The 14,456-nt window shown below is 48.5% G+C and overlaps 2 protein-coding genes and 1 pseudogene across 2 annotated transcripts; 2 read left to right on the top strand and 1 right to left on the bottom strand.

Annotated features, from left to right (window-relative positions):
* Positions 1-2,518: 2,518 nt before the first annotated feature.
* LOC136551686 (uncharacterized) lies at positions 2,519-3,773 on the top strand (annotated as a pseudogene).
* Positions 3,774-5,414: 1,641 nt separating this feature from the next.
* LOC136551687 (protein SCO1 homolog 2, mitochondrial-like) lies at positions 5,415-9,903 on the bottom strand. Its single transcript, XM_066543229.1, has 8 exons — positions 9,641-9,903; positions 8,572-8,701; positions 8,259-8,331; positions 7,436-7,648; positions 6,825-6,914; positions 6,609-6,741; positions 6,411-6,540; positions 5,415-5,855 (listed from the first exon to the last, which is right to left on the bottom strand). The coding sequence occupies exons 1-7, from the start codon at positions 9,721-9,723 to the stop codon at positions 6,492-6,494; spliced, it is 771 nt and encodes a 256-aa protein (XP_066399326.1). The 5' UTR covers positions 9,724-9,903; the 3' UTR covers positions 5,415-5,855; positions 6,411-6,491.
* Positions 9,904-12,879: 2,976 nt separating this feature from the next.
* LOC136551688 (zinc finger AN1 domain-containing stress-associated protein 17-like) lies at positions 12,880-13,562 on the top strand. The gene has a single exon (XM_066543231.1). The coding sequence runs from the start codon at positions 12,940-12,942 to the stop codon at positions 13,483-13,485; it is 546 nt and encodes a 181-aa protein (XP_066399328.1). The 5' UTR covers positions 12,880-12,939; the 3' UTR covers positions 13,486-13,562.
* Positions 13,563-14,456: the final 894 nt, after the last annotated feature.

Below are 14,456 nucleotides of genomic sequence, written 5' to 3' on the forward strand. Positions count from 1 at the left end.
CAATGTGATGACAAAATCAAGGGGGATGTTAAACCAGGCAGCCTTTTTTTTGTAAATTCCATACTATGATATCAACCACTGAATCTCGACCTAACGACAGCCCATCGTCGTCTTCTCTTCCTACGTGCTTTCAACCGTGCACAACCACAAGGGTTCCAACTGCTTTGATGCTCACCCAACGTCTAAGTACTCTCCATTCTAAATTATAAGACGTTTTAGCTTTTTTAAATATATGTAGTTTTTACTATATATTTAGATATACACTATATCTAGATATAAAGTAAAAAAGCAATGTTTGTAGAGAAACCAAAATATCTTATTATTTTGACATAAAAAATCTTATAATTTGAATTGAGGGAGTATGTATCTTCTTCATCTAGTCTGGTATGTAGATATATTATGTCGAGCTTCCTCAAAATTCATTGGAAACCACGAATTGAAGCCCACCCTGAAACCCTATATCCATAAGGTCAGTCTTAGTGAGAGTTTCACGAGAGTTTCAGTTTGCATTTAATATCCTACCACATATGCATTTTTTACTGACATTGCAATGTTTTAATGAAGAAGAAGAAATGAGTTTGGTACTCTTGCCACTATTACCAACTCTACGAATCATAAAATTAAACGTCTATGAAACTATAGAATAAAACTTTAGATTGAGAGGGGGTGTTTTATCCATGTTTAATTTTATTCTATTATATATGACAGTATTGAAAATAATGTCATTGAAACTGACCTGAGACTGAGCTAACAGGACAGCAAGCTGACGCCGTATGTGTTCACACCACGGTGCCTAATAATCCGAACTGCAGCAAGCGTATAAAATTACACCATAGGCTTTATATGCTAGAAAATTTTATTTCACCGACACTATTGGTGGATTTGGTGGTCAATTAATTTAGTCACGGATGAAACTAACCAATACCGCAACTTGCAGTGATGCAAGCACAGCATGAACGTCGTACCAAAGCCAGGCGCCGAAAAGCGGGAATTAAAAAGGGAGAGAAGAAATGATCGTACTCCCGCCTCCGTTCCAAATAAATCAATTCCAGAATTCAAGTCAAACTATCTTAAATTTGACTAACTTTATAGAATAACATCTATAAAATAAGTATATTATGAAAATATATTTTATGGTATATCTAACGATACTAATTTGATGTCATAAATCTTATTGAGTTTTTCTAAAAATTCAGTCAAAATTTAAAATTTTTGACTTACGATAACCATAGAAATCTATTTATTCAGGAACAGTGAAAGTAGATGTAACCTTAAATAAAAGGCTAAACATAAGAAAAGAGAATGGATGTGAGCCAATTTTCAAACATTTTAAATTTCCTTAAATATATAATTAATACTCTCTCTATTCTAAAATATATGACGTTTTAATTTTTCTAGACGCATAGCTTTTGTTACTTATTTAGATATATTATGTTCAGATACATAGTTAAAATAATGTATCTATAAAAGTCAAAATGTCTTAATTTAGATGGAAGGAGTAATTTAGTGCATGCTTATACATACGTTCCAAAAAAAGAGGTCCTATAAAGAAAAATGCCAAGTACAAGCCTCCTCATGAATGTCTGAATCAACGGAGGAGGCAACGAAGCCATCTCACAATATGTAGGACATGAAGCCATGCTTCTAGGCTTTTTGCGAGGCATCGGACGGTTGCAAATTGCGGTGAGACATCACTTGACTCCATCTCACGACACGTAGGACATGAAGCCATGCTTCTAGGCTTTTAGCAACAATTTGTGAGACATCGGACGGTTGCGAATTGCGGTGCGACATCACCTGACTTGTCTCGTCTCAATTTTACCATATGCTCCACCGCTGAGTACCGGTCTGTCCGTTTGAGCTGGCTGCAGCTACACCAGCTCTCCGGTATAATCGAAGGCAGCTTTGGCGCTGCAGCCACGCCAACAGAAGCAGTCAAAAGAAGCTGAGGTCAGCACATCCGTGTGACGAAGAATCAGCAACATCAAGCTTCAAGTCTAACTCAAATAGAGTTTTAAAAAATAACCTTTTTTTCTTCAAAATGGCTCCCTCCGGCTCGGAATTGAAAATTTGAAATGGTCCAATTTTGCAGCCCAATGAAAGATGACATCATAAAACCATGGACGACAGCAGGAGAGACAAAACCTCCGGTGTCTCTGCGTATTCTCTCTCTGCTTTGCCTGTCGCTCCCACGAGGAAACGCATGCCGTCCCTAAATGCTGCAGGCAGAGAGAACTGATGGCACATCAAACAGAGAAAGCGGCAATCGAAAACGATGCGTCGATGCCAAAAGCGGGAAGACTGAAGAGCTGACAGAGTGGCCGCCTGCCTGCCGCACCGTACGAGCTCGAGCTGCCGAGCACGGAGGAGGGAGCACCCATCAAAAGCGAGCGCAAAGCTGGCGGTCCGCGCGTTTTCTTTTAAAGCGAGCCGCCCCCGCCTCTGCTCCTGCAAGCTCTATTTCCAGTGCTGGTGTAGTGCGCCCATCGGCAGCCGCCTGCTGGAGCAGAACGAGGCCATGAAGAGGGCGGTGGCAGTGGGAGGATGGTGGGAAGGGAGGCACAGCCCCTACGGACCTCCTGGTCTGCTTCCCCGCTCGGCAGCACCTGGCGCTGATGCCCAAACCCATCTGCAGCCCGTCCCGGACAACCATGGACAAGGCGGCCGCCGCGCGCCGGCGCCAGCTCCAGCTGCCGGGCGCCAGCGCTGCTGCAGGTGGTGCTGGGAGAGTGCGCGGGAGTAGCCCCATGTTCCGGGGGTCCAAGGCGAAGCAGAGGGCGGAGGAGGAAGGAAGAGCCGCAGTCGCCGAAGGTCACGTGCGCCGGCCAGATCAAGGTCGGCCGGCCCAAGAAGGTGAAGCCGGGGCCGGGCTCGACGGCAGCGACGAAGCACGGTAAGGATGGTGTCGGCGACGCCAGGAGCTGGATCACCGTGGTGGAGGAGATCGAGCGGCTGCACGGCCGGAGGAAGAAGGTGGGCTGGCTCGAGACCCTCGGGATCAGGCGGGACGCGCTCCAGAGCCTGCGGTTCAAGGCGCGCTGCTTTGGGTCTGGGTCCCTCCATGCCGCGGCCGTGGACTCCTCCGTTGACTCCGACGACGCGGGGGAGCGTGGACGCGAGCACGGAGCCGGAGGGAGCGCCGCGGCCAGCGTGTTCTCCAGGTGGCTCATGGTGCTGGAAGGCGGCCAGGAGCCCCTGGAGCAAGACGAAGCCAGGCACGACGAGGAACGCGACCAGGAAGAAGACGTCGAGCGGCAGCAGGGCGAGGAGACGGACGAGGGCACGAACGGGCCGTCCGCGCCGCCGCCGAACGCGCTGCTGCTCATGCGGTGCCGCTCGGCGCCCGCGAAGGGACTGTCCATGTCCGGCAGGAGGACACGTGAGCAGCGGGCCGGCGAGGTCGACCAAGAGAAGGGGGCCGCGGACAGGCGTGCCGGGAGGCGGTGAAACAGAGGAGGACAAGGAGGAGCTGGTGTTCATGAGCACAGCGCCCGGCTTCATGAAGCTGTCACTGGACATCGCCAAGGAGACGTGGGTCGTCGGCGGCGGGGACCCGGTCGCGAGGAGCCGGAGCTGGAAGAGATGACAACCAAGGCGCCAACTCGCGCCGCCTGCGCGCGACGCCGACGAGGATGACGTGGAGGCGGAACTCGTCGTGCTTGTACAGATCGCATTACTGGTGTATTGTTGGAACATATATAAACTACTCATGTGTACTTAAATGTTTGAGTTTTAATCTTTGCATAGGAACTTAGATGAAAATTAGAGGAGTACGTCTATTTCACAATCCGTTGTTTTTTCTGGTTTTAATATCTGATTTTTTTCAACCATACCATAAAGATCCAACGGTTCTGATCCTTTCTTCTACCTCCAGAAGCCACCGCAGAACCCTTTCTTCTGCCTCCAGAAGCCACCGCAGAACTCGCCCCCGCTGCCGCCCACTGCCCCGTTGCGACACGGTAGGGCATAGCCGGAGCTCCGCCGCCACGGAGCCCTACCGCGCCCATGGCGGCCTCCATCATCCCCTCCCCCCTACCCCCCACCCCGCCACCCGCCGCCGCCTTATTCTCCAACTCCGGCAAATGACGGCGCTCCCACACGCCCGACCTGGCCCGGCCACCGCTACCACCGCCAGGACCCCTAAACCGTCCGACCACCATCCCCACCACCTAGCCTGCCTGCCTCCCCCCAGCCGGCCCCTTCTATAGCCGCTGAAGTTGGAGAAGAAAGAGGGTGAGGCAGGCGCACAGGCGCGGGCACGGACGTCGGTCGTCAGAGTTGGGAAAGAAGGAAAAGGAGGGGGAGGGGAGAGGCATTGGGCGCGGATAGAAAAATTGTGTACCGGAAGTAGTTGAAACACTCGGGTCCCGTTCGCTGGTCTGAAACTTGGCTGGAATTGGCTAAAAACATTGTTCTGGCTGAAATGTTGTGACTAAAAAAAGAAGCCGAACAAGCCAAACTTCAGACCAGCCGAACCGGGGTTATTCCGTGCATTTCTCCCCAAGATCCTCGTGAAAATCACGCAAAGTTCTTGTTCCACACATAAGTTTCGACTTTCGAGTCCCAACCGTGCTAACTACTCCAACGCGCCGAGAATTTTCTTTTTCTTTTGAAAATATAAGAAGTTGAGAACGAGGCTCTGCTCAAATATAAAACCCGACGCCACCAGTGTAAGCGTGTGGCCTGCCCTCTCCATTTGGCAGCAACACTCAAGGCCATCGATGCCGGCCAGACGACCTGCCACTCAAGGCCAGGGAGGCCAACAAAACACAGGCTCTGCCGCTCTGGCACGAATAGATTGTTTTTATGCTGCAAGCCTGCACAGCAGAGGACTCTGCCAAGAAGAATACTCCGTACTAGATTGTTGTATACTGCAGGCAAGAATCTACTCACCGGCACGGGTTCCAAGGCAATGTAAACCATCCGACGTGTAACGGGTGGCCACCAGCTTCACAATCAGCAGTCCATCAACAATTAACAAGGCAAAAATCACCATAAGATGAGATCACGCTCTAAGCCTAAATTGCAGGCGTCAGCTTCCACCAAACGCACGAGCACACAGGGACTATAAAATCAAAAGTGCTACAACTAACACTAGTCTCCACTACTACTGCACAACAGGCTTAACTCTACTCGCTCCGGTGGCGAAAAAGAGGCTCTCACGGAATGTCAACACCTAGCTAGGCCCTAGAACAAACACACCCGCGAATATGAAATGAGCATGGCGACTCCCCCTCGGGCTCGGGCAGGCATAATGGCAGCAGGTGGCCGCTGTCATGCCGGGAGCAGACACGAAGCACCGAGCACGTATCGAGTAGTACCTGCAAAAAGGGAAAGTGCAAAGGCGAAAGCGAGGGTGGCATTCCGTGCGTCCCATGGAAAAGCGAATTCAGGCACGAACCAAAAGCGTGGGGGGTTGTTCTCCGACGGGATAGATCTACTACACATGACATAACATAGACAGCGCTGTAAAGCCTCACAATCGTGTTTACCTGTCCAGCATCCAGTGGGGAGAACAACGCAGGTTCATGAATCTATGGTACACAGCCTGCTCGTCTGTAGATCATTTGGAACATCCAATGCAACAGGTTAATGTTGTGGGAAACAATAAGATCATTCACATGTCAAGTGATTTGTAACTGCCAAGAGACTTCGTCGCAAGAGGAACGCCGTTCTGTACAGTTAAGCTCAGATCTGACACAGCAAGGGGGAGACTAGGAGAACTTGGATGGGTTGATTGAAGGCAGAGCTGAATTGAAGGACCACTGTGACGCCCTTCTGTGAGGGCTATGCCAGGAGGCGAGGAGGTGCTTCATGGCAAGATTGGAGAACTTCTGATACTGCCATATTAGGACCTGAAAAAATGTTACAAGCAAACTTGTGTTGGCCTATACGACATAAAAAGACTTTTATTTACAGAATAACTTGATATGCAAGATAAATTGAAATCACTACAAGACAAGAAATAGCTTGGAAATTCAGTGTGTGTGAATTGTGATCAAGAATTCAGGATTAAACCATTAATCAAAAGAACACAACAATAAGAACAGAGAGTTTTTCAAGTCTGCGAGATGAAGAGAGTAACTGTGGATTGAAATATCTAGTTGTTGGTCTAATGTAGTTATGTAGATGGTAGGCCGATAACACAGAGAATTTGTTACTAGAACGATACAATCACGTGGGCTTTGTATTAATAACTCATTATCAGAAGAAAAAAAAAACATTTTCACTTCAAAAGTTTCTAATAAGAAGATAAAAGGTTGGAACCTGCAGCCAAGTATTAACAATGCAGCTACTGTTCTACTTTCAGATAGGAAAAGGACTAGCAAATACTATATAAACAGGCCTAGCTTTACTTTCATATGACTAAAGTGCAATTAACAAAAAGAAAGTACACCAAGTGGCAATACCCGTTAGACTAATTTGTTGATGAAGCAGATGCTTTCTGGACCTCTGTTGTTATCGCCTCAGTAAGGTCTGATGCCTCATACTCAGTTCCAAAGCAGCCTTACTGTCTCCAAGCATGGATCTAGCAAGTACCTGTAACTTCAGATGGTCAATGTCTGGGAACATTCATCAACATGGCAATGTGCACAACATGCACTTACATATTGTGAGAGCTTTCTACAAGATAGTCCTGACCAACTTCCTCTACTCTTTTAAAGAAAACACGGTACTCCTGAGCAATCTGTCTTACTGCACTGATGGGGCCTGTTAGTCCTACTATTCTTGGGTCAAACTCTGCAGTTAAAATGAGGCTAATCATCACTTGCAGCATAGCCTAAAATTTCAATGTTTCTGACCCCAATAGCAGAATATCTTACCACTAAGGTATGCCTTAAGCTGAGCCGGTGAATCACGTTGAGGATCAATTGTGATAAAGAGTGGTGTAATCTTGATACCATACTTTGACTCTAGTAAAAAAACAAATCAACCACCATAAGCAATTATGAAGATCGTAAATTAATAGTGCACATAGATGAATCCAGAAAACTTATTCATTGCAAGCCAATTATAGACTACTGTAAATTTTCCAAAGCAGCTGACACAGAGTAGGTCACATATTTGACAATGACTGACAGAAGCCAAGACTGAGCAAGCCTACTAGCGTAGTATTGAAAACATCATTACGAGTCACTTTTCAGCAAAAGATAACAGATAATTGGAAACAGCTAAGAAAGGTTGCAGAGAAAGTGAATAAACAGAGGACATAAGCCAATTTCTGTATAAAGTGACTTTTTAGCCTTCAAACTAAATATGAAAAACGAAACATGCACATACACAGAGCACATACAGAAGATCATATGTAACTAAATAAGCTGCTAATCACAAATGTGTAAAAGTAAAATACAGAGGATGCTGAACAAATTTAATACATAATGTGCCATGAAATGTATTTGTATTCCTGAGAAAGAAGGGTAATATAGCAATGTACCTAACAGTTTAACAACATCAGCCATCTTCTGAACTTCGGCTGGACCCACATCTGGGCATGATGTATAGCCAAAGTACATCAGAGTCCAATTTCCCCGAAGCTTCGATTCAGTCACCTGATTTTTTTCTGTATCATATAGCTTAAATGGCCCTCCTATAGCAGGTCTATTGGTATTACATCTTTTGGGAACACTGGTCTGCCCTGGTACTTTAGCTGAAAACACCATGATATGAATTGCAAAACAGCAACAGAGAATACAACTATTAGAAAACTAAAGAATCAATGTAAACCACTTGTTTGAGCTAAGCTACTATTCACCACTAAAACTTGTTTTCATGCAGTTTCCATTCTTTTTCTCCAATAAAAATTGTACCAGCAATTTGCAAAAACAGCAGGAATAGTAACTCCAAGATGTCATGTACACTATAATTAACAGTGTCATAACAAACTTAATCACGAGAGCACACTACTTCATCATCAAGAAGTTCCACCAGATGTCCAAGCATAGATAAATTGAATCTGCATACCACGACAGGGCATTTCATCCAGCTGAACTATTATCACTATCTAATCTATACGAGTTAACAAGTACTCCCTCCGTTCCAAATTATAAGTTATCCTGGCTTTTTTAGGTACATTTGTTTATGCTATGCACCCTAGATATAGACTATGTCTAGATACATAATAAAAGATATGTATCTAGAAAAGCCAGAACGACTTATAACTAGGAATGGAGGGAGTAAAACTGAAGCACAGAATGAATACCATCAAAATGTGGAACCTCAGAAAACAACATAAAGCTGCATTGCTGGAAAACTCTTACCTAAGGGAACTGCACGCCTCTCATCATTGTAATGAACAAAAGTTGCTATCCCAGCAAAAGCAAGTAGAGCAGGCTGCAAAACCAACATATTTACAAAAGAACAGTGTTACTTAAAATGCTATTACGGTTTTACTCAGAAAGGTGTGGGCATAGAATGGTGCTAAGGTTCAATTAGGCAACTGTGAACGCGTCCAAAGACATAGGTGTCAAAGAATCTCTTGTTGATTATTTGACATTAGACAATACTCTAGATAGCATTGTAACTTAAATATAATATGAGAAATCAGATAAGCAGTCTTTAGAAACAGCATACAGCAACGTAATATATCAATGGCCAAGAAGTTGACTCATTTTGTTCAGAAAACTGTCTCATTGGCCTATCATACTTGGAGCTTCCCCCACTACAATAGCCTCTGGAACGGTAAGTCCGGGAAGGTAGGATCCTACAGAACCAAAGTAATAGAATTATCAGAACTCAGTAACACAAGCACAAGCAAATAATCTACACATGTGGCTGCATGCACAAGCTAGAGGTAGTGACAAAACAGATGGAAAAATTCAATACCCTCAAGCATTTATGTGATATTTTTAGTATCAGCTTATGGCATTAAATTGAAGTTCAACAGTAGCACCTATCTAGAAGGGGGAAGCAAGAATATATCATTTATCAAATCAGACTACAAGTGAAACGTCAAAGGTACAGTTCCCATGCATGGTGTAACTTCAACTTATGGTGTAGCAGGAGCCATCAACAAAGCTACATGCAACAATACAACAAGCAATGTGAAACAGCATGAGCATCAGATCCTGAACAACCCAACTACAAGCAAAACCAGCGGCTACAGCATGATGATGACAGAACCCAGCCACCAAACACTAGTTCTGTCGTTGAACCCATCACTTAATCACATTAACTAGCAGATCTCAGACTAGCATATAATTGCAGTTGGCACACCACAACCATATTGCGCCCAGAGTAGCACATCCAGCAGAATGTCCCAGATAGCAACTTGCCAATGAAGTGCGCAAGGTACATACATACACATACTATGAGTTACTCATATCAACTGAGAACTTACCAACCTTTTCATGCCATGCTGACTCAACCTACTTCCATGAATTTTTTTAAAAAAAACATGTCCCTCCCGGAATCCTCCCCGCTCAGCTCCATGGAACGCTCCAACGGAGACGAATCTCAAATCCCGATTCAATACCACCCCAAACTACCAACCAAATTACCCAAACAACGCCTGCAGCAACCGAGGACGCCACCGGCGTAGAGGGTGCCGCTCGCTGCGGCATTAGCGCAAACACCTGGCGCGCACGCACAGACGCACAACGACACCACGCACGCGAAAACCGAGAGAAGAGAAGAGGCGTACCGGGGTCGCCACGGCGGAGGCAGCTCGGCCGCAGCGCGCAGGCGGCGGAGCAGCGAACGCTTGAGGACGCGCGGTGTCAACATGGCCGCGCCCCGGGTGCGAGGTGGTGGGGAGTATACCGGAGCAGTATCGGAGTCGGAGACGAGCAAGGGGGGATGTTTGATGTTTGAGAAGAAGGAAAAAATAATGCGGCGAAATGGAAATTCTATGGGCGGCGGTCTTGGGGTGTCGGGTGCGTCCGACTTCGGGTCCAAGAAAGGAAGCCTGATCGTCTTGTGACCCAAGAAAGGGAGCTTGATCTCCTCCGATCTAGGCCTTATTTAGATGAGGGTTGGAAATCAGTATTTGGTACTGTAGTATTTTCGTTTATATTTGATAAATATTGTCTAATCATAGCCTAACTAGGCTCAAAAGATTCGTCTCATAATTTACGATCAAACTGTGTAATTAGTTATTTTTTTATCTATATTTAATACTACATGCATGTGTCCAAAGATTTGATGTGATAAAGAGAAAGTGAAAAAACTTGGAATCTAAACAAGGCCCTATTGTGGGCTGACGATGGATCGATGTGGCCCAGCAAAGTTATAAATTTTCTTATCGTTTTCTTTGAACTAATAAATATGGTCGTGCGATATGCACGTGTTTATGAAAACTATTTCAAATACAATGAAAATATTAATTAAGTTTTCAATATGTTGATTCATATGTACCATCAACAATTTCTTTCAATACAAAAAAAGGATAATGAAATTTTATTGGATATATAAGACATTAAAGAAATTTATACAAAATTATATGAATGAGTGGCACCAACCTAGTGGAGCTAACGTTGTTTGTTCACCGGTGCCAAAAATGATATGAAGTGGGGACTATGGACTAGGCAGTGCCCTACACGGTGATTTCATTTTTTTTTTCTAACCTTAAAAGAATCCATGACTTTAAGCATGACTGGAATATGACTTTACATATACAAACAACGTGAGCGGTTAGAATCTATTACGTCATTGACCAAACAAATTAAACAGTCTAGTAGACACCTAGTAGACGGTGCAAAAGACGTACATGAAAAAAGCTTAGGGCATAAATTAATCCCTCTCGGTCTCAGGGTTTGTGTTGGTGTTCCACGGTGCCGGTTCTCCACGGCGATACTCCTAACAGATACGGAATAAAGCCCATGCCAGAGACTCATGACGTATAAACAAACAAAAATTGGCAGATGTAAAACAACGTGACTTAAACAAACAAAGGGCTAGACCCAATTTTCGGTCCTACGTAGAAAGTGATGTCGATATCTTGGGAAATCTAAAAGGAAATGAACTCAAGATTGCAAGAAGCAGAAACACACCATGGCAATGCTCGCAACAATCAAGAAGAAAAGTGTCCTCTTGGATTTTGGCGGGAGAGAAACATTTAGCTGTCTCTATTTGCGTGAGAGTAGCCCTTTGTACCGCGATTGTAATTCTCTCTTTTATCCATAAAATGGTCATGTCCACTTGTTTAGAAAAAAAAAAAGCCATGCTTCAGCTGTGTCATTTCATTCTGTCAAGCAAAAATTAACTCCTGGCTTACTGCCAATTGGCGTTAGCTGGCGTGTCCTGCCAGGGGGCAAGGGCCACTGCAAGCATAAGACTTGGGCACCACCACTCGTTCCACGTTACCCCCCCCCAACCCAACCCCCCCCCCCACCCCGAGCTCTGTCAAGTCTTGCGGGTGCATCGTTAAGCGAGGGAGGATAAAAAAGGTCCGATGTGGCGCAACCCAACGGCGTGGGACGGTTCCGGTGTGTGGCAGAGAGGAACACAACTCGGTCACCACGCCCTTTTCGGGAGCGCGGTCAGCAATAGGTTTTCTACCGTGACCGTCGTGCTAGAGCGCAGATGATGATGCGACCCCACGCCTTCCTCTCCCTCTCCTTCTCCCACGCGCCCGACCACGCCCATGCCCCGCGCCTGTGCCGGAGAGGAAGAAGAAGCCGGCGGTGGTTATGGTTTCGACGACGACGAGGTTAGGGTTTCCATCTCCGGCGACCTTAGAAGGAGTTCATTGGGAGGCGGACACGATACGGCGGTGGTGCACGGGTTGAAGGGCGGCAGCGAGGCAGTGGAGGACAACCGGTTGGGCGGAACCGGTGACGGGGGCGGCGTGGTGGAGCTCGCCGCGAGATGTTGTCGTTAGCATGGATGGGTTCGAGGGACGGGTGCAGGTTGTGGGTGGCGCGGCGCGGCGCGGCCACTCGTTGCCGGCTGCCGATGGTGGAGGCGGGGGTGGGGTGGGGCGAGGATGAGGATGAGGACGACCCCGACGAGCTTGTCCAGTATTTAGGTTGGGCGGCGGCGGGTTGCGGCACGCACTAGAGCTTAGGCTAGGGCAACCTGGACCTGTTCACTTGAACTTATCAGTTGGCTTACAGTATTTTTCTCTCACAATAAAACAGCTTCAGCCGGCTTATCAGCCGTCTTTAATACCAGCCGAAGAAGCCGAATGTTCAATGCTTTTTTCTTCCAATTTTCATACTCATCTGCAGAGTTATTTGCTACATGGCATATACGGTATACTAGATGTGACTATATAAATGATAATCTGTACTTAATAGAGTCTACTTGATATTTTTGTTGGATTTTTACAGTATTAATTAGCAGCAAATTTGTGATTAGTGATTATTTGCTCTAGCATCTGTGTACAAAATTGATCTTCATAAGGCAAAATTGGCCCCTCAAGTTGCACCTGGCTCCGCCACTGGGTTGCGGATGGCGTGGCCGGCGGCGAGAAAGCCGCGGCCGAGGGCGGCAGGGGAGGAGGGGTGCGGAGGGCGCGAGGACTCAAGTCGGGGCAGGAAGAAGACCCGGAGGCGGGTCGTGCGCGCGACGGGTCGTGGCTTAAGGCCTCCCTTCAGGAATGACGAATGAGGATGAACCGCGCGCTTCACGGAAGAATCTGGGTGCCGAACGGAGTGATGGATGATTCATACTTGCAGTTGGACACGAGTCGGCGCGTCAGGTAGCACGGAAGGATCAAGAACCTTTGGACACCGGCTCCACCCGAATTTTTCCCGCGGAAACGGACACCGACTGACGAACCCGGTGCGCCCGGTGTCGGAGTCGGACGATTAGTTAGATTCGGCACCCGGCTTTTGGATCTCGCAGCCTATATAAATCGATGCCAAACCATTACTCAGATCCTCACCGATCGCTCCCTCATCCATCACAGAATCAACCGCCGACGCAGGAAGAAACGAAGAGCTCCCAGACGGCAAGGGGGAGGAGATAGCTAGGCGGCTGCGGGCGGGCGGACGACCGATGGCGCGTCGGGGCACGGAGGCGTTCCCGGACCTGGGCGCGCACTGCGACGAGGCGGGGTGCAACCAGCTCGACTTCCTCCCCTTCGGGCGCGACGGCTGCGGCGGGTTCTTCTGCGCGGCGCACCGCGTGTACCGGGAGCACGGCTGCGCCAAGGCCGCCGACCAGGGCCGCACCGTCGTGGTGTGCCCGGACTGCGGCGACGCCATCGAGCGGACGGCGGTGCCGGGGCAGCAGTGCGACCGGGAGATCCTGGACGCGCACGCGCGGTCGCGCCGCTGCGGCCCGGCGAGGAAGCGCAAGCCGCAGTGCCCCGTGCGGCGATGCAAGGAGGCGCTCACGTTCAGCAACACCAGCCAGTGCAAGGGCTGCGGCCTCAAGGTGTGCCTGAAGCACCGGTTCCCCGCGGACCACAACTGCGCGGCGGCGGCCGCGGGAGCCAAGAGGGCCGGTAGTACACCGGGGTGTGGCCGCGACGTGCAGAAGAAGCAAGGTGGTTGCCGGCCGGCGCTGGCGGTGTCCGCCAGGAGCTTCAAGATCAGTTGAGGCTTCCGAGGGAGGTGTTGGCAAGCCAGGACAAACGGCAGCAATGGACGTAATCGTCAGGAAGAAGTCGCTCGCTCGTTTCAGAAATATTTACGTGCCGTATGATTCAGATGGTTTTTTCTGGTTATTTTTTCCTCCTATAAAAGACAACAGATTTTGCGGATTGGCTGGCGTCGAGAAATTTTTCTAGGCAAAGGTTCACTTCTGCGAAAAGAAGAGAGTAAACTCGATCTCTGTTGAATAGAGTAAACTCGCTGGATCGTACAGGTCAACTAGCAATGAAATCCGCAAAGTAGCTGCTTGCACTGCCTCAGGGCCCCCTGTCTTCCGAGTCCTGACTCAGGAGGCCTTGCGGAGCTGGTGCAATGCCTTCATGGCGGAGATGGCCGCGGCGGGGTCGAGGCTATTGGGGCACGTCGCCGTGCAGCTCTTGATCATCCTGCACCTGTACATCTTGCGCTCCTCCTCCGCCGCGGACAGCCAGGCCTGCCCCTCGGCGCCCTCGCGGGCGCTGGCGCGCGCGGCCGGGTTTCCACGCAGCGACGGGAAGTGCGCGTCGCCCTTGCCGGCGTGCCCAGCCGCGTCTGCCACGCCATCCTTCACCGAGCGCAACGCCGGCAGCGTCCTCCGCAGCATCGTGATCCGGTGATCGCTTGCGGCGGCCGATCAGAGCCTGAGAGAGTGGCTGGCGAGGAAGTGAGAGATACGGATGCGCCGCGCGGCGGCACGTGCCAGCTCTGTCGACACGTGTGCCGCGGCACGCCAGGATGGCGCGACGGGTGGAGCGGTTCGAGACCAGCTCATCAGCTCGCTTGATCGGTGGATCGCCCGCAGATATTCTGTGGGACAGCAGTCAGCTCGGCCTATAGCGTTCTGGGCTGTTTCGAGGTTTTTCTTTGGGTTGTTGCGATTTTTTTTTTTTTGGAACTGAAAAGGAAAATCGTCAAGACTCATGGGCTGTCGTAGGCCGT

This window comes from Miscanthus floridulus, chromosome 4 (assembly GCF_019320115.1).
Source record: "Miscanthus floridulus cultivar M001 chromosome 4, ASM1932011v1, whole genome shotgun sequence".
NCBI classification, from domain to species: domain Eukaryota; kingdom Viridiplantae; phylum Streptophyta; class Magnoliopsida; order Poales; family Poaceae; genus Miscanthus; species Miscanthus floridulus.

Excerpts from the sequence above, each read along its gene's own strand:
- LOC136551687 (XM_066543229.1), bottom strand. The coding sequence starts at position 9,723 with ATGTTGACACCGCGCGTCCTCAAGCGTTCGCTGCTCCGCCGCCTGCGC. Across the intron at positions 8,332-8,571 it reads CATTGATATATTACGTTGCT|CCTGCTCTACTTGCTTTTGC; the intron begins GTATGCTGTTTC and ends TTGGTTTTGCAG. Across the intron at positions 6,742-6,824 it reads GCTTAAGGCATACCTTAGTG|AGTTTGACCCAAGAATAGTA; the intron begins GTAAGATATTCT and ends TTTTAACTGCAG.
- LOC136551688 (XM_066543231.1), top strand. The coding sequence starts at position 12,940 with ATGGCGCGTCGGGGCACGGAGGCGTTCCCGGACCTGGGCGCGCACTGC.